Here is a 24,612-nt window from a genome sequence, read left to right as displayed (position 1 = left end):
ACTAGATTTTTCTTCAACTAGTTATAAATAATCGGAAAATAATAAAATACACAATAATAATTAACAAAATAAGAATATAATTATATAATTTTAAATTTATAGGTTTGTAGCACTGTGAAAATAGACTATTAGTCATACATGGGAAAATGACAGTGGCTCCATCTCGGAAAAAAAATTGTTATCAATTGATGATAATATTGTCCAACAAACTACAATTTAATTGGTGGACACATTTTTACTCCCTCTCTATTCGTTTGAAATAAACCTAACCTAAAATTTGCATTTCACTTTCTAGCCATCTTAATTTTTCATAGTTTTCTTCCCTTTTTTTAGTGAAAATAGATTAAATCAAATTATTCCAAAATGTTGATTAAAGTTAAGGTAAGACAAATAAATTTTTAGACATTAGTAAATGTAAAAATTAAATCGATAGACTAATTATTTCTTTCTTTTCCAGACTCTCACCGGAAAAGAGGTAACTATAAACTTAACCGGCAATAATATTATTTATCTACTTTTTTTATAAATTTAGAGGAAAATTAGATAAATGAGTGTTTAATTGTCTAAATTGATTAGGGGGGAAAAAACATTTTTGTTTATAACATTACGAAATTAATTTTGACATTTTGATTTGTTTATCATTGGAAATATTTATCAATTCAAATTATTGCTATTGATTAAAGAATGTAATTATTCCTTTTTTTAATGTATAGGATTTTTTTTTTATAGTAAATATCTAGTTTAAAATATAACCTAAAAAAAAAAATGTTGAAATATTTTCAAAAGTCAGGACTTTGATCTTAAATAAAATATAAACAAAATTGTTTCAGATTGAAATCGACATTGAACCTACTGATAAAGTTGAGAGAATAAAAGAAAGAGTTGAAGAAAAAGAGGGGATTCCTCCGCAACAACAAAGATTAATATTCTCTGGGAAACAGATGTAAATTTATTTATCTAGTTTAATTAGTAAAATCAATATTATTATTTTAAATAAAAATGGAATTTAATTTTTTTTTTCAGGAATGATGAAAAGACTGCCCAAGATTACAAAGTACAAGGTGGCTCCGTTTTGCATTTAGTTTTAGCATTACGAGGAGGCTTGTAAATATGACATTCCTCGGTTATGATTGAGAATGCGTGAATTATTCAAATGGAGAGACGAATTATAGGACACGTTTATTATAACAATTAATACAACACGTCTGCTAGGTAATAAATCTGTATTTATATATAAACGACTCCACAAATTTGTCCGTTCTCGACGTATATTTAATTTAATTTAATATCAATGCTCGTAATTTTCGAACGATTTTCCGTTTTTCTTTGTAAACATTTTTTTTTTTCTTATATGCTTAGCTAATCTTAAATTAAGTATAACAAATTGAGTATTTTCATGATGTTACTTAAATAAATTGAATCTTATCTGATTCTTTAAAATTTTAATTACGTTTTGAAATTTTTTAAATTAATGAAAACAAAAATAATTTATTCACTTTTACCAGTCACATTCTAATTTTCCCAATTGAATAATCAAAAAATTGAATTTACTCGATGGAAAAAAAATTAACTTCATTTTTTATTAAAAAGAACAGATTTTATTGATAGTGAGTAAAAAGAAAGAACATGTAAATTTGCTAAAATCTGTGATACTTGCTATTGTGTGTAGCTAGACTCCATTTTGTTTTAAACAATCGATTACAAATGGAACAATAGGCCGAAGTATTTTGTGTTGTTTCATGTTTTGAAGTGATGTGACGAAGAAGAGCCGCTTGAGTTGTAAAAGAAACTTTGCATAATTTGCACCATAAATTCGTTGAATCATAATTCTGACCTGTTGAATCATCTATAATATCAAATTTATTTTTCACAACTCAGTGATAAAATTATTTTCTACATTTTTTTTTTTTACTGAGAACTGAAAACTGTAAACCGATCTCCATCACAAGCTGAAATTTATTTCTCTCTCTTAGTTTAAAAAGTTGAATAAAAAAATTCAGTTAATTAAAAAATATAAAAAGTAACAAAGTAAGAACTTGTAATTTCACGCCTGTTTTATTTTTTCATTATCATACAAGTATCTCTTTCTCTTAATTTCTAATAATTCGACAAGAATTTTCTAAAGCGTTCATATCTATGAAACAAAAAAACTTTTTTTTTTAATATATTCGGTTACACGATTTTTTCTTTTAACAGCTAAGATTAATTGCAATATAAACTTTATGACATATTCAACTTCTAGAGACAAATTAAAAAAAAAAAGAAAAAAAAATTTGGAAGCTGACTTGCATAAAACATTCTTCAAGCCCCTTACAAATACTGACACACAAATTTGAAAGATCAATTCGATTACAATATATGACAATTTATTTTGAGAAAGATCTAAGAGAGGGAATAAATAATTAACTTATTATTTAACTCTTAGAAGTAGTATTTAATTTTTGTTTAATGATTTTTTTTTTCAGAGTAATGATAACATTTTTTACAATATTGAAATGTTTTACCACTCATTGTCAATTTTCTTTTTATAGAGGATTAAAAATATTTTTAAATCATATAAACAAAATGTTGATTGTAATCAAAATGAAATTCTATTATTTTTCGTAAAATTCACAAAAAAATTTGCCGCTCTTACATTTTTTTATGTAATTAAGTCGACAGTTATGACCCTGATATAGTTTTATCTAATTTAACTTCATTTCACACAAAATTTAATATTTTTCTTTCTTATTTTCTAACAGGCGCTTCAAGCTCTATTTTTTTTTTTTTTATCAATCTTATGAGGAATCGCGGGCGCTTTTCAGAGCTGAGATACTAGAAATCGTTAGTCAAATAATTCACCTTTAAATGGATTTCAAAAATTGAACTAAAAATTTACAGAATTTTACACTAAGTGAAGATTTTTTTCTTCAATTAATTTTCTAAATGAAACTAATTTTTTGTTTTAAAAAACTGATCGTTTTTTTTTAAATCAATTATTCAATCCATTTCAATTTATAGAATTACTTGGCTTGGGAAAAATATTTGTGCGAGGTGAAACATAAAAATCTAAATTCTAATTTACCAATTCAGATCCCTTTTTCTTTTTTTAATTTCAATAAATGATTTAAGATTCGGAAAAACAAATATTGAGGATACATTTTATTTTAGAAATTATAATTTCTAAATTAACATTCTATTTTCAATAAATAAATTTAATATTTAAAAATAAATAGTACATATATTAATTTTTTTTGCCAAACTAAATTTATTTTTATGAAACAATTTTTATCAAAAAAATATTATCGTATCCTTAATAATGTCCTTTATCCCAAAATCTTGTCAAAATTTATTGTATTGAGTATTTTTTTTTTTTTTTTTTTTGCAATTTAAAATTATTAACGCCAATTAATGAAATTAATATAAAATCATTATTAGTTTTTAATTTCAATTTGAAATAATAATATTGCAATATTTCCAAATAGAAAGCCTGGAAATGTAGAGAAGTGATTTCTTTTTTTTTTTTTTTGGAAAATTATTTGGTGCAAATGTAAAATAATTAATTAGGAGTTTGAATCCTTACAGAGCTTCAAATAGAATTGCAGACTAGGATTTTTGTCGCTTCTGAATGGTTTTTTGCCATTGCATATTATGTTTCAATCGCATATGTCGACGGAGGTCGGTTCTACGACTGAGAGTGGTGTGACAAAGGATGCAGGTTGTCTGATTTCGATGCACTTCCAAGTGCTGGGTCAGCGAAGCAAGATGTTTGTAAACACTTCCGCAGAGACTGCACGAAAAACGCCCTGGACCCTGCATCACCACTTGACCAGTTGTATCGCCAACATGCTTCCGTTTCCGTCCCACCCCCCCTGCAACACATCAACAGTTTCGTGACCCCGATTCCTCATAATTATTGATTTTTTTTTTTTTTCATTATAAATCTATTATAATTATAATACTAAACTTCAATTAGAGTTCTAAATCTTTTTTTCAAACAGAAGTAAGCATACTTGGTCTAAAAAAAAAAAATTTTGTTACAATTTTTCTATTTTTTTTAATGTTTCGGTTTTATCTCCTCAGTTACACCTTTTCTATTTTTATTTCTTTTTGCCAATATTTGATTTTTGAAGTTTTGCAATATTCTATTTTTTCAATTTATTGAAAAAAATTTTTTATTTCGGTAATATTTATCGATTTTGCAATTTTTTGTTTTGTCATAAAAGTAATTTTATTACTATTGAAAAGAAAAAAAAATTGTTGCTTAATTGTGTTTGACAATCATTTTTAGTTTTAGATCTCTAAACACAAATTTAAAAAGTAAATTCTTTCAGGAAAGAAATTTTTTACAATAATTTAATGTAATTTAAGAAATAAATATTAGACATTTTTTTTTTAAATTCTTCTTGCTAAAAGTTCAGATACCAAAATTGGCTCTTTTGAAGAATATTTCTAATATATAATAAAAAAAAATTCGTATCCTAACGCTGACTCTTAGAATGGGTTATTCTTCAAAAGCTCCGAAAAGAAAAAGCTTTACGCCCTCTAACCATCAACATTTTCTTTATTCGGTGTACCACAAGCAGAATGTTAGCAATTTTTGAAAAATTTAATTTACAGTTAATAAAGTAAATTACAAACCCCAAAATTTTTTTTCGCAAAGAAAGAAAATCTTCGATCCATTGACATAAATAAAAAACCAAAAAATAATTCTTTAAATGCATTTCAAAAAAAATAATTTTCTTTGGAAATTTTTTTTCCAAAATTAATGCAAATGAATCGAATAAAAAAAAAAAAAAATGTAACGCAAAAAAAAAAAGAAGCTGTAAATGGAGAAAAAAATTTGTGCTTCATTCACATTTTGCAACTTTATTCACACATATCTTCACTTACATATTTTGCCTGTGTATAAGCCAAAACGTAAATTTTTATTACTTGATAATATATTATTGTATAATAATTTCCATTTCTCTCCAATAAATAATCCACTAAAGGTATAGTTTATTTTTTTTTTTTTTTAATTAAAAATAATAATTGGCAATCTTGTACTTAAAAAAAAAAAATGTAACGTAGATTTTTTTTTTTTTGAGGAATGTGCACATTCGTTCCTAAACGTCGCTTTTTAGTCAATTCATATAAATATATTTTACATTTACTTATTATAACAGGGATAATATTTGTTAAAATCGCAAAATAAAATATTTTTTTTTTTTTAAATAATAATCATAAAAAGAATAATAATAACTAAAAAAAAAAAATCTTATCGCATCTACAATTAAATTATTTTTTTTTTTGTGGATGAAAAGGAACAAAAGTACACAACTTATATAATTCTAAAAACGAAATTACACAAAAGTATGGCAAGCTTTTAATTAAAAACTATATTATAATCTAATCCGAGGTACAATGACGATATACAAAAATTAAATGTTTTTAATTTGCTCAGAAATGAATTTTTTTTTGAACTATTTAGGAAAAATTATTTTGTTAATCATTTCAGGGTCATTGTACATCAGTCTTTTTTTTTTTTTGGAGTGATTAGTAAGCACACTTAAATAATAATTCACAAACACTTTGGTAAGTTCGATACAGCTTTTAACATTCACAAATAAATCGAATTAACGATTTTTTTTTTTTCGTTTTCATCATTCTTATATAATAATTGCACTAAATTTTTGTGGCAATGTTCTTTACACATATGTTACATTACCTATATATATATAATTTTTTGTATATAATAATTTTTTTTGTATATATTTAGATCTAATAAGTATTATAATAAATATATAAGCATCAGTAAAAGCAAAGAACGAATGCCACTTTCGATGACTAAAAACTAAACATATTAAGCACTAAAAAAAAAGGTCAATAAACTAAAAAAGAAAAAAAAAGATAACAAAAAATAATTTGAAATAAAACTGGGTTGTTATTGCAATTAGATTTTAATTAACTACTCTTTGAGTATGTAAAACGTAAATAACGAGCAATATTCACTAAAAGAAAACTTAAATTAATTTTTCTTTTCCTTAATGTACTTCACATTTTTTTTTTTTTTTTTTCTTAAATGTATACATTTTTCTTAAATTTGGTTTAAGTCCTTAAAATTTGGTTTTAAGTTACATTTCTCTTAGAAAATGTAAAATTTTCAGAAATTAAATTTTTTTTCACATAAAACTAATTTAAATAAAAACTAAAATTGTCTACATAATCTATGAAGTTTGATTTCGTGAGAAATCAATTATAATTTTTTTTTTTTTATATATATAAATGTAATTATTTTGCCTATTTTAAAAAGTTTATTAAAGATTTTTTTTTTTGTATTCTTTGGAAAGACATAGGATTTTTTTTTTCCAATGTCGAGAAATTAATATTCTATATTTCTTTGGACTTTTTCTTTTCGTTATACGCACAATTTTTAGCCCTTTCAATTTTTTTTTTTTTTTTTCATTTATGCGTATAAACTTTTGGCAATTTTTACGACTAGTCGTTTATAGTCTAAACCAATAGATATATCATAATAATTGAATTATCTACCATGCATGATTTAAGATTAATCTTTCTTATTTGACTCGTGTTATTACAAAAAATGCACATTCCTCCTTAGTCTATTTAAGTACTTTGAAATCCATTTGACTAGATAAAGTAATTTTTTCATTTTATATCTTTGGTTTGAAAAAAAAATGAATTCTCAGTAAAAAAAAATATTTCTTTCAACAATGCTGTTTTTAATAAATGAAATTTTTATTTTCGAAAATAAAAAAAAAAATGACAGCATTGAAGAGAAGAAAATGGTAAAAAAAAAAGAGAAGGAGGAATAGGAAAAGGATTTTTTTTTTTTCTTGTAAAGGTGTTATATAGGATCCATGGAGGTAGAATATGGTGCTCGTGTTAGAGAGTGTGATAATAAATAAAAATCACACTAGTGTAGAAATGACTAGGTAGTGAAATTTAAGACAGGCGTCAATCAAAATAATATAATCCAATAAATTTGGATTGTTTCTCATCTTTTTTTTTTTTTTTTTTTTTCACACTAAGGAATAGGACTAGAAGTGATTCTTTCAACGCTACTCTCACGAATTCGAATTGTCGTAAATGTTGATGAACTCGATTCAATATTTGCATTTGCATTTGTTGTATTTGTATTTGCATTTGTATTTTGATGTCCAATTCTCGTTGAAATCGAGAGGGGATTTGTGATTCGTGCCGCGTCTGCCAATGATCCAAATCCCAACCAGCCGTGACGATTTTTTAAATGTCGCTTCATGTGAGTTGTGCGGCTCAGTACTTTGTGGCAAACGGGACACTGGGTCGTGCCCTTATGCATATTCATATGCTTGTACATTGAGTCTCGATTCCAAAATGATTTACCGCAGAGTTTGCAAGAGTGAGATGGTTGTTCGATGGCCACTGTACGACAATCTAAATCAAATAAATCAAAAAAAAAAAAATTTTTTTTGCTTCATATGCTCCAATAATCGATGATGAATCCACTCTGATAAAATCTTGTTCAAATCTCTCTCTCTCTCTCTTTTTTTTTTTAAATTAACCCTCCTTTTCAACAACATTCAATCACACGCGTTCCTATTTTTTTTTCTTCTTTTTTTTTTTTATCACAAACCAGAATTATTTGTCATGTTCATTTTAATTTCACCAATTTTAATTATTTAATTTAAAAATTTATATTTTGAAAATAAAATTAAATTGAACAGACAATTAAAACTGGTATTAAAAACCTACTTTTTAAATATATATTTTTTAAAATACAAATTTTGATTTTTACGAAAAAAACATGCTTTGTTGAACAAAAAAATAAATATAATAAAAGCGAAATATTTTAAAAAAAAAAAATTACTGTGCAAAAAATTTTTTTTTCAACACACTAAACGGTGAAGTAATTTTACTTGAATTTTCGTATTTTTATAATAGAAAAAATTAATTTTGATCAATTACTACAGAATACAAAAAATACATTACAAAATTAAAAAAAAAATTACAATTTTTAAAAGAAGTAAAAATATACACATAAAATATTACAGTAGAACATAAAAGGGCAACTACGACAAAATAACGCTAACTTAATTTTAAAATATAAAAAAAAAAAAACTGTTCAAATTTTTTTGACCTAGTGCTGCAAATAAAAAACTGAACATTGCAAAATTCATGCGTACAATTAATTTCTTTTTTTTCCAAAAAAAATATATTAAATAATATTTCTTTCCCAGTGGAAAGTTCTTAATATAAATTGGTAGGAATCCGTTTGTGACAGTGACATACCTTGGCATTTTTTTTTTTTTCATCTCAAAGCGTTGATTTTCAATTTATGAATAACAATTAATTTCGTTCACGAGAATATGTTAATTTGCAAACTCTAAAACACACACACAGTCATTCACAATCGCACCGAACAAAGAAAACATTTGACAAAAAAAAAAATATCCCCCTTTTTTCTCATTCTAAAATTTAATTAAAAACCAGCTTCTTTTTGTAATAAAAATTAGGAATTAAAAATTGGAATTGGTTTGGAATAAATTCCTCAATATTTCTCCATAAATGTATTTTAATTTTAATTTACTCCTACTAACATAAGGGTTTCGTAGTTCTTTTAAATTCTTAAATTTAATACGTATGATACAGTGCAATAATTATTACAGTAATATTTTTTTTTTCAAAATTTTTTTTTTTTTTTTTTTTTTTTTACATCGTATCTTCGAAGAGATCAATTCTAAATTTTACGGACTGATAAAAATTATTAGATTATTACTGAATCAACAATCTTTGATTATTATTTAAACATCGATTCAGTTGACAAAATTGAATATAAAAACTAAATTCTGATTAAAAAAAAAAGAGTTAAATTTTGAAAAAGAATTTTTAACAATTTTTAAATGAATAAAAACTAAAATTCTATTGAAAAATGATGAAATAGCTCAAAAAAAATATAAATTAACTCAAAAATGCAAAAAAAAAACTTACTGCCTATGTGGAAAGTTATACAACGACCTTAATTGTAACATTTCTTATAATTACAATTCAGAGAATTCTCATCGATTATCATTTTTAATCGAAATTAATTAAAAAAAAAAAAAAAAAAACGAGATTTTCGATAAAATCTATTATGACTAGATTAATAACTGCCTTCAATTGTTAAAAACACTATAACAAAATTAGCAGTATTTTGCAAACATTTAAACATTATTTCAATATCACAAAAGAATTTATTTTCTTAAAAATTTCGAAATCAAAAAATTAAAATTGCCCAATAAGTACAAAAAAAAAAATAGCTAACTATAATTTTACTTGTTACAACAAAATTGTCAATATCATCAATTACAAATATACTTTATACAATAAAAATTGTTTTTTATATAATAAAAATTCAATATTTAAAAAAGAAGCAATACAAAAAAAGTCTTAATAATTTAATATTATATATATTTTATTTCAGTAAACGATGTTATTGATAAAAATTATTTTTCATAATGATTTTTTAATATTTAAAAGATTTTCATTTTTTTTTTCCCAGTAATTTCTCTTATTTTCAATTTGAGCGAAATATTTATATAAAAACTTCAACTGCTAATTTTATAGAACATTTTTTTTTTCTTCTTATAATCAACAATTATAATAAGGACTTTTATAACTTATTTTTCGAAATAATATATACATAGAATAACAAATATTGTTTTATATAAAACATATTAAATGCAATGATTTTCAGCTTTCAATTTGCTTTTTCAAATTAAAACGGCTTTTTTTGTGTGTTAAAATTCCATATTATTATCTCGGATTTAAAAAAAAAAAATTGGGCAAGAAATTGTGGCATTTTCAAAAAAAAAAAAAAACTGGACCTATTTTTTTTTAATTAGAAAATTTTTTTTTTAATTTTAATCAGAATTCAAATTCAATTGAGGGATAATTAAAAAAATTAAAGAATATAAAAATTAAATATCTAAATCCAAGATAAAAATAGTTTTCAGATTTTTGCTATCAGAATTACTGATTTGTGTGTGTTGTGGTTTCTTATAGAATAAAAAAAAAAGAAATGGCACTGTTTTTTTTCAATCCTCTGATTTACTTGATGCCATGAACATTAACCATATGACATCTCATGGTGTACTTGCGGGTGAAGACTGCGTGGCAAATTGGACAGACAGTATCTCCTCTGTGTATACTGCGATGATGGGCGAGGGAATCTCCACGACTATAGGTTTTCCCACATGTATCACAGATCCACCTTCCATTTTCATCATGCCGAGGACGTGATCGTCTTCTAATCTCGTAGGTAGTTTGCAATGGTCTCACGACGAGCTGATTCCCAATGGGTTGTACGCACTGTGAGTCTGCGCACACAATCCAAAGTGTTTTCCCATTTTCCAAATTCATTTTCAGTTGTATGGCAATTAACCATTTTTTTTTTTTTTTTTTTTTTTATATAAATTCATAACCGAGCAATTTTGTTTCTATATATTAAGCAACTGTTCAATTTTCTAGTAATAACTGATCAGTTGGGATTTTAGGGAAGTAGATTAAGGGTCACTTTTATGCACTTGAACCATTAGAGAAAAATTCTTTTCATTTTTTTTTTCTTCAATTGATTATTAAAAAAAAAAGTTATTGATTAATAAAGCTGAGGAAAAATTTTTTTTTTTTTTTTTTTCTCAGCAAATGAAAAATTCAAAGAGCGTGATCATTTCAGACGGGATATAAATATTGTGCAAAAAAGTTTTAAATAAAAGAAAAGCTGTTAACCAAATGTGAGTAAATCCCAAAAAAGCCAAAAAATAAAGAATTCCCTAAGAGATATTTTTTTGATTAAAAAATTAAAAAGCTTGCAAAAAGTATATATTTTCCCTTTCCCTTCAGTCACTCTAAATCACACTCCGAGAAGAATAATAAAAAATTTAAAAAAACATTTTTTTTTCATTAAAAAAAAATAATTGCTACTGATTGTACGATGCACATGCGTATATATCGTCTTTTTTTTCTAAAACAATACAATTGTTTAAACAAAATTATATATAATATATAATAGAAATAATAGTTTTAAAAATTTACAAAATAATTTACCAACGTTTCTTAGTATCTTACAATTTTAAAACTTAAGTACGTCTATTAATTACAAAGTAATTATTTTTTATTAATTAAAAATAAATCGCATTATTAAAAATCAACAGTCTCAAATGATTATTATACAAGAATTTAGAAAATAATTTTAAGTGCACATTTTCAGTTATTAGAAATTTAAGGCACTGAGTTCATAATTGAGATGTCAATTTTTTTATAATATTGTAAAATAAAATATTCCAATGTATAAAAATTATTATTTATATAAAAAATAATTTTTCAATGAAATATAATTATTCTACAATTTTAAACGCAATAATTAAATTCGCTGGCAGGGGCAAAACATATATTTATATATATATAAATATATATAAATATCTTTTGAATAATATTTAAAAGGAATGCACGTACATAATTTCAGTATCACAATTTCCTTAAGAAGTTCATTTTAAATCTAAAACTAAAACGACGACTAATTAACAAATTTAGCGTCTTTCGATTTAAATAATACTTCTCCTCGTTCTATAAAATATCGAATTTCGAAAATATTAGTTTTAAGGCTTCAAAAAAATCGTAGTAATTAATTTACTTCTAATTAATTAATAAAATTTCTACACATGTAATTAAAATTTGAAAACTGATTTTTTAAAGTCTATTTTCAAAAAAAAAAAAAAAATTGGAAAATTCATTAAAAAAAAATTAATTTACGACTTTACACCAATTTTACATAATATTATGGCACGAAACATTTTTTTTTCCTAACAATTTTTTATTTAAAAACGAAATATTTAGATAGTTTTAATTCTTTTAAATATTAAAGAAATTTTCTTTAAAGAAAAATTCTTTTCTTGAGTCAAACATCTGAATCCTCTTTTGTTATTATTATTATTATTTTCGAAAATTAAATTTCGCATTAACACTGATTGTGTACTTGTGAATGCGTTGTAAATGAATTTTCATATCGTAACTTCGACTAAATACTCGTTGACAAATGGGACATATCGTTTGACCGTTATGTAAATTTTTATGTAGAGTCAGTGACATTGGATGTTTAAAACCTTTCCAACAAATTCGACAGCGAAACAATAATTCTGCATTAGACGTTTGTCCAAAATCATCGTCATTCGATAAGCCAATGTCAATATTTGCATCGTCTTCTGCTTTCTCTATAAATAAAGACTATTTTCAAAATTTTTTTTTCTATTTTCTTTGTCTTTAATTATTGATTATGACGGAAAAAAAGCAAAAGCTGTAAAATAAAAGCCTGACAACACGAAAGAGGACACAGCAGACCCATTAAGCTTATAAGCGTTAATCCCATTAAAAACTTGTAAAAAAAAAAGTTTACAACTTTAAAATATTAAAAAGACTTTCAATTTAAAATTCAATTTTAATATTTTGTCAATGAGATGAACGCTTATTTAATTACACAATATTCATGATGAATCCTAATTATATTTAGAAAATTATTCTAAATATTATTTTCTACTCGAGCCTTAAAACGGATTAAATCTGATTCTATAAAAGTCTGTTATCAGGTACGATTAGTTTTATTACAACTGAAATTAAGATATAATTCTTACATGCTACCTTGAGTATTATGAAATCTCAATAATCATTTCTTTTTCTCTTATGATAAAAAAAAAAAAACAAATTGAGAAACTCAAATATAGAACAATCGAATATTGAATGAAACGGAGAATAATTAAATTATTAATTAACAACAAATATGAGTGACGAAATAATCTTGAAAACAGACAATTATTTTTCTAAAAAGAAAAAAAAAACCTTAATTTAAATTCAGTCTATGGAAATTATAATTGAGTAGCGGATACGAAAAAAATTTCTAATTTCCTAGTGTAATAGAATCTAAAATTGCACGTCATTTAAAATACAAACTTGAGCATTTTCATCATTGACAGTTTCGAATTTTGTTCATATTCTCAACTGATGTTTCATTTAAATGTTTTTTTTTTAATTTCGTCACCTAATTCACAACTAAATTATTTTTAAATACAAGAAAAATCGTTCTATCAGTCATTATATAAAAATATCCAGCGATACTGGAATAATATTGTACCACGATTTTCTTTCGACACCAGTTCGAGTCTTATATAAAAATTCTAAATCTCTGACTAAACTTAATTTCTAAAGTCAAAGAAACAATTTTTTCAATCAATTTCATCGAATTTACATTTATTATAAAAATTTTATTAATTACTAATAAAAATAATTTTTTTTTTTTCTAAAATTGGTAAAAATCATAAAAAAAATTTACAAAATTAAAATAATTTAACTGAATTTAAAAATTTATTTGAAAAATAATTTTAAAAATTAGATTGAAATTGAATGAAAAATTTTCCCTGCTTATTATTTGCGGAATTATAAATTTATCTAATTTGTCGAAAACAATTATAATAATAATTAATATTAACGATAATTATAATTTTAAATACAGAGTATAATACATGGCAAGATACATCACAATGAGTTTTAAATTTAAATCAGTGAAATAATTTATTTAATTAATATTTTAATTAAAATTAGAAGGAAAAAAAATTAATTTAAAATAAATTTGTAATTCTAAAAAAATGAAATTTTTTTCTAATTTTAATCTATTTTTCTGAATTTTAAATAAATTAATTATAAATTTATCTAAATATCACTGATTTTAATTTATAAACTGATTCAAGGATTCTTGAAAAAAAAAAAGAATGATGCATCTTATTTGAGAAGATTGTACATTTTTGCTACTTGAATTAGCGTTTTTTTTTTTGTGGGTATTTAGTTCATGATGAAAAAAATTCGCGTGGCGATAAAATTAATCAGCAGGTTGGTGCTATGGAGGAGGAATATGAGGAATGGCTCGCATTACATGGAATTCTGCGAAACATGGCCATCGACATAAACAGGCATTGCAGGGCCAACATTTGAAGCGAGTCTGCCTTAGTTTTCCACGTGATGTGAGAACTCCACGACGCTTGCAGTGTACACATACTTTCCCATGACCATTTGCTTTGCTGAGACTATGGGGTTGACCAGATACGTAGGTAATCCCTCCTGGAGAAAATTGGCCAAATCTTCGGTTAGTGGTTTTCTTAAAATATGTGTACATGCAGCAACCATTTCATTAGTAACGTGTATGCGTGTTTTTTTTTTTTTTTTTTTTTTTTTTATATAAATTTTCCAGTCCCAGCACCAACCCACAGCCGAGAAAGCGAGTCTAGAATATCAGCGAACAATACCCACAATTTAGCATTGCCAGATGCCAGTTCAATGTGCTTTTGTAGAAGAAAAGAAGAGAATTTTTAATAATATTAACGCTTATAACTAACAGATGTTTTCTCAAAAAAAAAATTTCATAAAAAAAATTTCTTTAACTCAAATATTTATTCTTAAACAGTATATTATAAAACGACGCTTATAAATCGCTTGTGGTATTATTAAATTAATCTCAAATTTGAGAAAAAAATTCTCTTTTCCTAGATTTCAAAAAAAAATTAAACTACATTAAAACGACGTATTAAAAATAAATTATTATAAATTCGATCCTATTTAGTCACGCATGTGCATCTTAAACCGAAAATATTATTTTTATTTATTAAACATATAAAATTTAGATATTTTAAATCTAATTTTAAAAAATGAATTTAGAAAGAAAAATTAATAAAATTTTTTTTTTAAAAAGTTGCACTTGAAAAGGCCGGATCGAAAAACAGAAAATATAAAGAAACAAGTTCTCACACATTCACACATTCATTAAATTATTTACAAAATTTTATATACATTAATAAAATTCCCAAGAGGACAATAAAAAAAAAATTTTTTTTAAAAAACCCGAACGCACTTCTTATCTTTCATTAAATTAAACTGAAAATCAAAATAAATTCAACAATTGTGAAGATAACATTTAAAAAATTATAAATTGAAAAAAAAACCATTTTGCGCTGCTTTTGTTCTTTGCAACGGGGTTTTTTTTTTTAAATTAATCGGTTCACAGTTTTAGTTCGAATATATATCTGACAATTTGTTAATACAAAAATTTTTCTTCCCTTTTTTTTCTTTATACTAAATTTTTAATATTTTTAATCACAAGGGCACATCGTAATAGAGAATTAAGCATTTTTTTTATTTTTTTTTTATTTTTGTTTTCTAAAAAGAAAAATATTGAAATAGCTACTGAAATGGTTCATGCTGCCATAGCACCCTTAGGTTAATGAATTACTTACCTACAGTTTATTAATTATCTATTATATACAAAATTTCTACCATAGTGAATGAGATTGGAAAGAATGCCTAAGGTTGTTTACATGCCACTGTCACCATCACCACCACCACTACCGCATTTTATTATTATTAATAAATTTTTTTTTTTAAATATTCCATTTAGGTTTTCGAAGTTGTTTTGCCAAGAGCCTTATTCAGAAAATTAATCTTTTCATTTATCATTTATGAGTTTCAATACTCAATTTAAATTTTTCAACAAAATCGAAAATTTAATTTTCCAATTGAAAAAATAATTTAAAATTTATATTAGTTTTTTTTAAAGAAAAAATTTTTTTTTACAAACTTATTTGGTTTTTTTAAAGGAAGTAATTTGAATGAAATTTTTAATTAAGATAATTTATAATTTTTGATGAATCAGATTAATTTTGCATGAAAAAGAACTCTGGATACTGAAAGTATGTTTTGAGCTTACTGGTTTTTTTGTTTTTGTTTTAATTATTGCTTGGGGGATTATTTGGATTACACGAGCCTTTTCGATAGCTTTTTTCTATCGTGATATTTTAATTATTATTACGGTTAGTATTAATAAAAGAAATTAATCGATATCATTGATCTAGTTATTATTGGAAATATTGCTGATTGTGGGCACACATAATACAGCACTTGACAATTCTTACTAGTTTTTATACAACTTCACCTAAAACCCAATAATTTTTTTTTTTTATCCCAAACACACAATATTTTGTTTATATATTTTTTTGACAATTTACAACTCATGCACTCATCACCCTAAATATTAACACGCAGATATAAATATTATTATACGAAAGTAGAATCACTTGCAAGAAAAAAGAAAGTTTTTTGCCTTAATATATATATGTATATATACATTATAAATATAATAACCACCAGATTTATATACACAGATCAATTTTTGCGTTAATTTACAGCTTGTGAACCTGATTTAAATTTCGAGGCAGAAAATTTGTTAATTTACATTTTATATTTAATATTTTATTTCATTGATAAATTAAATGATTTTACTTTTTATGAAAAAATTAATTATTCGAAATTAAAATTAATTCTTAAAATTAAATTGTGAAAATTGCTTTTTTAATAAACAAATGTGATACTACTTGAAAGATTTTATTAAAATATTGTTTGCCATCAGGTTCACAGTAGGGTAATGCTATTAACACATGAAAAGCAATAATAAAACGCTTCCCGAAGCTAAGCTTTTGATACTAATTTTTGAGTTTAGTTATTTTTTCATATTTTTTTTTTTAATTTTATTATTGCTTCTATCTTGACCCACATTTTTTTTTTTAGCGAATTCGCTTGAATCAGCGTAGGATAAATGCAAAGCCGAAAGTGCTACCGAGCCATTGTGTATTATTAAAGTGAAAAATTCTTGAAAAAATCTGACCCATCGAAATTTCTAGCAATAGAATATTTTAGATAAAGTTTCTATAATTTTAATTATTTAATTAGAAATTTTTAATTAATAGCAAAAAAAAAGCCGAATTGACGTAAAACATTGGTAAGAAAAGAATATATCTTTGTACAATTTTCTATGCATAATGAAAAATTCTTCTATTTACAATTCAGAATGAAAATTATTTTATTTAAAATAAAAAATGTAAATAGAAATTATTTCTTAATATTGAAATTATTATTTCTCTTTATAAAAAGTTATCAATTAAAAAACAAATAATAAAAAATGATAATCGTCTTTTGTAAATATTCATTTTCATTCTTTCATGGGTTCGCTAAAGTGCCAGTCTCCAACTTTCCAATATTTTTTTTTTTTTCCCAAGAATAACGCAAAAAAAATACAAATAAACTTTTCCCACTTAGTGTTAAATATCGTATCTAAGTAAATACATTAAAAAAAAAAAACTACGGAAAAATTTTGTCCAAAATCATTCAAAGGAGACGTGGCAACGACAGCAAACTATCGAAAAGGCATGTAAATTAATTAAAAATCACTCACCTTGTGCTGATTCTTGTGCTAATCTCTCCCCTGACGTACTTGGCTTTGAAAGCAAGTGTCCTGTAACAAAAAAAAATGAAGAAAAATTTAATTTTCCAATTGTGAATGAAATTTAATTTAAAAAAAAATCTAAATTTACCTAATTCCGCCTGTTTGCCATCAAGGCTATCAGACGTTGATTGATTAGAATAAAATGTTTGACTAATGTCCGGTTTCTGATCGTTATCTTGATTATCAGATGGATTATCGTCAATACCCAATTTATTCGAATCGCCTGCACTCTGATCATCGTAACTACAACTACTGCCATCCTGTTCCAAATATTCTGGCATTTCAAGTTTAAGATTTGGCATAAGAGGTATTATTTCCACAGGTTCCGAAACACCTTTTTGACTATCAGCCTTCTCTGAATTTTTCGTTCCCTTATCAATATTTGAATTTTCTCGACATTTTCTTTTTTTTGTGGGCGGTGGCTCCGATTGAAGTTCCACTGGTGACGCAGGCGATTTACTTCCTTTATTATTTGTCGTTATCCTACCGGAAGCATTTTGTAGTTGTACTTCTGGCTCGTTAGGAATTTCAATGTCATCCTGTAGATTTATATAATTTAAATTTTTATTTTAATAAAAAAATAAATATGAAAAATAATTTCGAATTTTTTTCAATTAATTAAATTATTTCATAATGAAGGAATTATTCTTTAAACAGACCTCGACTAAACTGTCGTTATCTTTCCCGCTGCCATCTGTAAGACCTTGAACTGCCAAAAGTTCAGCTGTCGTCAAAAAACTGGCCAACTGTTCCTGAACTACATTGACCTCACCTTGATACATAAAGTCAACTAATGCCGCTAAATCATCGAACTTTACGTTTCGAAATATAACGACTGGATGTTGACAAGGATTTTCCTGTAAAAAAAATATTATTATTTTTTTTTTAAATTCCTTCACATAAGAAAAATAAAAAAATTATTTCAACAATACCTTAAATAAGTCCCTAAAATATGTACTGCAAGCGGATAAAAGCATTTTGTGGGCTCTAATTCTTTTTCCCTCACAACTTAGCGTTACATCAACCAGATCTTCATCAGTTCTTAAAGTGTCGAAAGCACAGGTAATGTGCTTTAAATAATTGTTCCACCTTAATGAAAATTGCTGACTGGAACCCATGATTGTCTAATAAAAAATAAAAATTAATTTAAAAAACTTTTTAAAATTTCCTAGAATATTTTTTTTTTTCTTTATTTTTTAGGGTTTAAAATTTCACATCCTATCAAACATTTCCCCCTAAATCTTCTTATAGAGAGGAAGTCCTCCTTTTTTTAAAATACTACTTGTATCTATTAATAGACACGCAAAACTCATTTAAAGGAAAGAAATAAAAAAATTCAAATTGTCTATTTTCAATTAATTAAATTATAAAAATTAATTTACCATTAATAAATTTCATAAAAATTCCTTGATTTATTAAATTTACAAAAATAAAATATAACTTTGAAAATATTTCGTCTATTAAAAATACTGAAATTCGGTTTGAATCGAGGGGACTGCGCTACTTTTTCTGATAATTATGAACAGTTCACTGGGGGGTTACAAACTGTACGAAAGTCCCCTTTACCAAAGCGGAGATCCCCTTCCAGTAATTATGGCTTCACTGACAGTGGGGGCCCAGGACCCCAGGTTCTCTCTTTCTTATTCCATGCCTGCTTCTATTTCACACATACCTATATCTTTTTAGATTACTACTATTTTTAATGATAAGTTTTTTTTTTTTCTTTTTTTTTCCATTATCGACTCAATCAATAACTTCATATTTCACAATTGAAAAAAATTTATTACATCTTTTACATTAAATAGAATGTGAATAAATATTTTTTAAATAAAAAAAAACTAAATTTTAAATATTATAATTAAATCCTTGGTAAAATATCAATAAGTTAAATATTAATTATCAAAAAAAAAATAAAGAATATTTTCTGAAATTCAAATATATGAAAAATTTAGGTCACATAAAAATTTATCATAATTTGTAAATGAAAGAAATTATTTACATTAAATTCTAATGTAGAATCACTTATAGTTAATAAAATAAAAACGAATTATTTTCTATTTCTCAATAGCAATCCTTTGATAAGACTATAAATTCAAAACTAATTTTTTCTTAAAATTTAAAAATAATTTATTTCAATTAACAGAAACTATTAGAAGAAAATTAAATAAAATATATATTTGGATATTTCGAATATTACGTTATTTTATGAAATCAATTTAATGATAAATTAAATGTCGGCTATAATGGTGGAGTTATACAAGGGAGGAAAACAAATTTTCATCCCCGTAGTTCAACCAAACATCACGTAAGGCTATTTCAGTTGAACGACACAAATCGTTATTTTTAATAATAATAATAATAATAATAATAATAATAATAAAAATTAATGTACATAAACTTTTTTATATTCTTTTTTTTTTAATTCTCAAAAATTATTTTTCTACGACGCATTGTATCAGACTAATTTGGGCCTTTTTCGCGCAAGTCTTTTCTCTATCAATGGTGTAGAAGGCGATAAATTGAGATAAGATTTTTTATAAAATATCATCATAAACATGAACATATTCTTGTTAAGGAAAAATTCAAATATAATTGTCATGCTTCATTAATTATTTTTAATAAAAATGGTAAATTAAATTTTTCGGGACTTACTTTAATTTGGAGAAATCTGCACCAGAAGTCGAGTTGCGTTGATATAAAAAGAGGGGAAGGACTAGGAGAAAAAGAGGGGGAGGAAGTATGAACTCTTGCCTCACGTCGTGGATTACAACTATTATTGATCACAACGAATTTACGTATTTGTTTGAAAATGCAAATTTAACACAAAGACTGATCACGTCTTTTAAAGCACATAATTTTTTACACATTAGATGAAGAAAAATTGTAAACAGAAAATCGAATTATTAATCATGGCACTATTGATTTAAACTCAAATATTTCTTTCGAGAATGTTATTTATTTTCATTACTGTCATGTTACTTAATTGCACTGAATTATCTGGATCAACCAGTGTGTGTTTATTTCATTAAAACTGGCTTTTTATAAGTTCCACTTAAGCACTAAATGACAGCTGGCAGCCATTTTCTTTTCTGGGAAAACGCACAAGATGCGTGAAGGAAGCCACTTTACAAACAGCGTGGTGGAAGGGGAAATTAAATAAAAACTAATTTTATACAATTATTCTAAAAGTAAATAACAGATTTTAAATAAAAATTAACACTGGGGAACTAAAGGATAGAATTGTATTTAAATAAATAAGGAGTTTAGAATGAATTTAAGGACATTTTAGAGAAATCTTGTGCGTTTAAATGTCGGGAATAAACTATGACGCGATTGGTCGATAATTCTTCAGCGTTTTCTGTACCTGAAGCAATTTGATTCGTTAAATTCGATCACGTGACCGAACGCGCCATACTGATTTAACTTTGGCGCAAAATTTCAAAATTAGTTTTCTATTTTAAATAAAAAAATATAACTTTCGAATTTTGTAAAGAAAATTTGTATTCAGTAAAATAGAAAATACACTTAAAGATAATTTTATCTTATACATAATGTAAGTCTTAAAAACAATTGTCGACAATTTAAATTTATATTCAGTAATTTTTATAAATCTTAACTATAAATAATAATTAATCTTGGGGTTTTAAAAATTTTGGTTTTTTCTCAATAGGTTTATCTTTATCTTCTTTTTTTAACCATTTTTTGTGCACTGATTTAATACGATGATTATCTGTTTTAATTTTCTTTAATTTACGAAATCTATCGGCCATTTCAGAATCTGAAACATCAGCTTCCTCTTCTTTTTTTAATTGTGATTGATTTTTACCCTGTGCCTCATTTTCCATTATTTTTTCAATTTCAGGATTCATACCCTGAAAACTTACTCTTCCGTCAATTAATTGTTCACAAATAAGATAACTTGGCTCTATAATAAACTGTCCCCTGTAACAAAAAGGTATGAAAAAATTAGTTAATTAAAATAATTTTTTTTTTTTAAGAATATAAAAAAATAATTTTACGTTTGTTTTCTCATATAAGATGTCAATTGATTATCAAAGTATTCTTCGCCTTCCTCTTGGAATTGTTCCTTTTCCACTTTTTCTTTACTTCTTTTCATAAACTACAAAGAAATACAAAATTAATTTTCTATATATAGATAAATTTTAATACAGATTTTGCATCTTACCTTCATGTCCAAAATGGACTTTGATAAACGTGTTTTGTTATCAATAGCCATTTTTTAATTTATAAAATCGTTTAAATTCAAGAAAAAATTTGTCTTGTTAAAAGTGCAATGAGGTTATGTTCACTTTGTTGAATTATAAATCTCAGTTCAGAATTTTGCGTTTTTTTAAATGAATATTTATCTCAAGATTTAATTCTTTTTTTTTATGTTCTTCTTTATAATTTTTCTGCTCAACTATACAAAATTAATAGAAAAATTACTGTTCGAAAGAGGTTAGGTTTCATTCAACAAATGTCAAAAAGTAAATTGCAACTGTCAAACTTTCACAAATTAAACGAATTTTTTATTTATTTATTTATTTAATATTGTCACTAAATAGTTTTTAGTTAGCCAACATATATTAAATGATTAAAAAATATGAATAATAACAAAAAGATGATTTCACACGTGTTTGTTGTTGTTGCGCTGTGACGTACACTTTTATCGATTATCAGCAAATCGATTTATTTCAAATAAAAGCGGTTTAAAATTTCAATAAAAAACATTTAATTCCATAACTATATATTTTTCTAAATATTTTTATTAAAATTTTTTGTTTTATTATAATAGTTTATCTTATATAAAATTATTGTCTAATTTGTTCTTTTTTTTTTAAATTTAACAAAATTAAATTACATTTACAATTTAATTCACAGTTACTACCATGTAAAATAATGATTTCCCAATTCTAATTTCTCGTAATTTTCGACAGGAACGTAAAGCTGTTAACATGTTTAATTTAATTTTATCCAATTTTGTTGACGTATGTTTTTGATAATCTTCAGCAGTAAAGAAAAATATTTTACCTAAAAGATAAATAAATTATTTATAAAATACATTTATTAAATTTGAAATTAAATATTAATTTTCCTAAATTTTTGTATACCTTCTCCTTCTTCAACAGATGTTTGTTGTTTTTTATATTCAAGATATAGATCTAAATCTCCTTTTTTCCTTGCTCCATTTTTACCCAATGACAAAAGTGTGTACTTTGCTTTTAAAATTTGATTAATAGACGTAATTAAACCATTAATAATGCTCAGGGTTTGTCGGCCAATTATATATTTTGGAATTTTTGTAAATTCTTCCTGTGTAACTGGACTGATTAATGGATAAGCATCAACTTCTTTAAACAATGATTTTTTACAATCTTTAATCGATATTTGTGAATCGGGAGTAAAAACATCACCATTTGATACAATAGACATATTTTCTTTTTCTTCATTATTTGCATATTCATTTTTAATTTCTGCTGTTTCTTGTAATTTCAAAAAATCTTTTATTCCAGTTGGAATATTTTTCTCCATATGCATCAAATTGTTTTCAAGTGTTTTTAGCATCAATAACATTTCCTAGTGGATATAATTATTTTTTTTACAATTTACTGTATTTACTAAATTATTTATCTATATTATATATTAATTGTTATTTACCTTACAACGCTCATTTCCTTCTTTTAATTCTTTCAAATGTATTTTTAAAGATTTCTTTCCTTCTGAAACAATATCCAAGTTTTCCTTTGCCAGAAGAAGATTTCCTTCTATATCATCTTTATCTATAATAATATTATTTAATTATTATCAGAAATAATTAATACTTAGTGTATAATACTTAGTGTATATATAAATAATTACACATAAAAGAATGCTGATTTTTGATCACCAACGTCGCTGTTTCAAACATTTTCATTTTTTCATCACTTTTTTCAAAAAAGTCTTCCATTTTTCCAAACTATTTAAATACTATAGAAATATAATTATATAAGGTACAACATAAAAATAAATTATTATACTAAAAACTTAATTAATTTTAAACTAATAATGTAAATAATGACACTAACAAACAATAACACTGTCTCTAGAGTATAACCCCAAAATTATTCTCTTCTGCTATTTTCTATAACCGTCAATCGAGCTACGTGAAGTTAGTAGAAAAAGGCGCCCTTATTTAAAATACTGTATTTAAAAAAAAAACTGGAAAAAAAAATTGTAAGTGGTTAAATTTATTGTTTATATGTTTAATTATGTTTTGCAAACATTAATTTTAATTAATTATTTATTTTGAAAGTAGAAAATAATTTTTCTAATGGTTTAAATAAGAACGCCCTATTTCTACCAATGAGAGAGTTGTAGTAGCGCATGTGCAATTGCATACTACAACCTGTTTTCTTTACACTTTGTCTGCCAACTTCACAGAATTGAAATAAATTTACTTTCTCAAAATTATAAACTTTTTTCTTCTTAAATATGTTCTTAAAAATACGTGAATTAAATCAGTGATTTATAATTGAGTGTAAATATTAGTTTTTTCTCAATAGTTTTAATGAATTTTTAACAATTGCCAATAATGAATAACGACGAAATTGCTGAGGATGTTCATCATCTTGATTTTACAACTGCTACAGAATGGGAAATATTTATTGCTCGAATTGAAGAAATACTTCACGAATGGAAACTTTCTCAAATAACATTTGGTCCACCTTTAAAGGAAAAAGATTTTATTAATTTACGTTGGTTGGAAGTCTCTGAGAAGTTGAACTTTGCAGGTTAGTTTTTTCTATATTTATTTATGTTTATCAATTATAGAAAGTAACTTTCGAATGTATACATAGGATAAATATTAACCTTTCTTTTTAATAATGTAAAAAACGTTTTATAAACAATTAATGTTGATTTATAAGTTTTTCTTGAATTTATTATTTATTTTTCTTTAGATGTGGAATTTACTTTTAAACATTATAAATTAAAGACAGAATTAAATGAATCAATTGGAGGCTGTGGTGAAGATGTTGAAGATACATTTACACAATGTCAAAAAGATATTCTTAATGCTTCAAATGATTTTGCCCAATTAAATGGAAATCATTTGGAAATAGCTCGTTTTTATGGAGTGAGAGAATTTTTGGTTTTAATTCCATCAAAACGAACTCCCATTCTCGATGAAACGAGAATTAAAATTCTTCTCAGTTCTCTAGCGATTGCAGCCAGTAATTCAAATTGGTAATTGGTTTTTTTTTTATTTCTATTTCCATTTTTTTTTATTTAATATAAATTTAATAAAATTATTGTATTAA

The 24,612-nt window shown here is 24.6% G+C and overlaps 5 protein-coding genes and 1 long non-coding RNA gene across 12 annotated transcripts in view; 3 read left to right on the top strand and 3 right to left on the bottom strand.

Annotated features, from left to right (window-relative positions):
• Nucleotides 1-225: 225 nt before the first annotated feature.
• On the top strand, nt 226-1,446 carry LOC127280144 (NEDD8). Its single transcript, XM_051302997.1, has 4 exons — nt 226-381; nt 458-475; nt 831-943; nt 1,024-1,446. Exons 1-4 carry the CDS (start codon nt 364-366, stop codon nt 1,106-1,108), a joined length of 234 nt encoding a protein of 77 aa, XP_051158954.1. The 5' UTR covers nt 226-363; the 3' UTR covers nt 1,109-1,446.
• Nucleotides 1,209-20,649, bottom strand: LOC127280141 (broad-complex core protein isoforms 1/2/3/4/5-like). Of its 7 annotated transcripts, none has more exons than XM_051302993.1 (6): nt 19,967-20,648; nt 18,247-18,438; nt 17,974-18,171; nt 17,403-17,853; nt 17,264-17,323; nt 1,209-1,846 (listed from the first exon to the last, which is right to left on the bottom strand). In XM_051302993.1, exons 2-6 carry the CDS (start codon nt 18,430-18,432, stop codon nt 1,638-1,640), a joined length of 1,104 nt encoding a protein of 367 aa, XP_051158950.1. In that variant the 5' UTR covers nt 18,433-18,438; nt 19,967-20,648; the 3' UTR covers nt 1,209-1,637. The 7 variants fall into 7 exon arrangements, with proteins under 7 accessions (XP_051158950.1, XP_051158951.1, XP_051158948.1 ...); XM_051302994.1 differs by having other exon boundaries at nt 1,209-1,834; XM_051302991.1 differs by lacking the exon at nt 1,209-1,846 and adding an exon at nt 2,037-3,851.
• LOC127280145 (uncharacterized) lies at nt 14,017-15,132 on the top strand. The gene is made up of 2 exons (XR_007842789.1): nt 14,017-14,128; nt 14,234-15,132. It is a non-coding gene; the product is annotated as an uncharacterized LOC127280145 (long non-coding RNA).
• A 148-nt stretch (nt 20,650-20,797) lies between the features above and the next one.
• Nucleotides 20,798-21,969, bottom strand: LOC127280143 (M-phase phosphoprotein 6). Its single transcript, XM_051302996.1, has 3 exons — nt 21,501-21,969; nt 21,334-21,434; nt 20,798-21,256 (listed from the first exon to the last, which is right to left on the bottom strand). Exons 1-3 carry the CDS (start codon nt 21,549-21,551, stop codon nt 20,944-20,946), a joined length of 465 nt encoding a protein of 154 aa, XP_051158953.1. The 5' UTR covers nt 21,552-21,969; the 3' UTR covers nt 20,798-20,943.
• Nucleotides 21,970-22,062: 93 nt separating this feature from the next.
• Nucleotides 22,063-23,441, bottom strand: LOC127280142 (spindle and kinetochore-associated protein 1-like). The gene is made up of 4 exons (XM_051302995.1): nt 23,174-23,441; nt 22,973-23,094; nt 22,426-22,891; nt 22,063-22,345 (listed from the first exon to the last, which is right to left on the bottom strand). The coding sequence occupies exons 1-4, from the start codon at nt 23,259-23,261 to the stop codon at nt 22,185-22,187; spliced, it is 837 nt and encodes a 278-aa protein (XP_051158952.1). The 5' UTR covers nt 23,262-23,441; the 3' UTR covers nt 22,063-22,184.
• A 282-nt stretch (nt 23,442-23,723) lies between these two features.
• LOC127280119 (rab3 GTPase-activating protein catalytic subunit) overlaps nt 23,724-24,612 on the top strand; it is a 39,655-nt gene continuing 38,766 nt past the window's right edge. Inside the window, exons 1-2 of the mRNA XM_051302953.1 lie at nt 23,724-24,084; nt 24,253-24,538. Coding sequence (XP_051158910.1) covers nt 23,886-24,084; nt 24,253-24,538 — 485 coding nt within the window. The 5' untranslated portion in view covers nt 23,724-23,885. The remainder of the gene's footprint in view (nt 24,085-24,252; nt 24,539-24,612) is intronic.

Source organism: Leptopilina boulardi, unplaced genomic scaffold (assembly GCF_019393585.1).
Source record: "Leptopilina boulardi isolate dan_hultmark-lab unplaced genomic scaffold, ZJU_Lbou_2.1 LbouV2_229, whole genome shotgun sequence".
In the NCBI taxonomy this organism is placed as follows: domain Eukaryota; kingdom Metazoa; phylum Arthropoda; class Insecta; order Hymenoptera; family Figitidae; genus Leptopilina; species Leptopilina boulardi.
The sequence above is the reverse complement of the archived record's forward strand: the minus strand, read 5'-3'. Positions and strand labels throughout refer to the sequence as shown.

Coding starts and splice junctions, on each gene's coding strand:
- LOC127280144 (XM_051302997.1), top strand. Junction 944..1,023: donor ATATTCTCTGGGAAACAGAT/GTAAATTTATTT, acceptor TTTTTTTTTCAG/GAATGATGAAAAGACTGCCC.
- LOC127280141 (XM_051302987.1), bottom strand. CDS start 18,432: ATGGGTTCCAGTCAGCAATTTTCATTAAGGTGGAACAATTATTTAAAG. Junction 18,172..18,246: donor ATTTTAGGGACTTATTTAAG/GTATTGTTGAAA, acceptor TTTTTTTTACAG/GAAAATCCTTGTCAACATCC. Junction 7,399..17,263: donor AGCACAAGAATCAGCACAAG/GTGAGTGATTTT, acceptor TATTTGATTTAG/ATTGTCGTACAGTGGCCATC.
- LOC127280143 (XM_051302996.1), bottom strand. CDS start 21,551: ATGGCTATTGATAACAAAACACGTTTATCAAAGTCCATTTTGGACATG. Junction 21,435..21,500: donor AGTCCATTTTGGACATGAAG/GTAAGATGCAAA, acceptor ATTTCTTTGTAG/TTTATGAAAAGAAGTAAAGA. Junction 21,257..21,333: donor TCTTATATGAGAAAACAAAC/GTAAAATTATTT, acceptor TTTTTGTTACAG/GGGACAGTTTATTATAGAGC.
- LOC127280142 (XM_051302995.1), bottom strand. CDS start 23,261: ATGGAAGACTTTTTTGAAAAAAGTGATGAAAAAATGAAAATGTTTGAA. Junction 22,892..22,972: donor AAGGAAATGAGCGTTGTAAG/GTAAATAACAAT, acceptor TATATCCACTAG/GAAATGTTATTGATGCTAAA. Junction 22,346..22,425: donor ATCTGTTGAAGAAGGAGAAG/GTATACAAAAAT, acceptor TTTATCTTTTAG/GTAAAATATTTTTCTTTACT.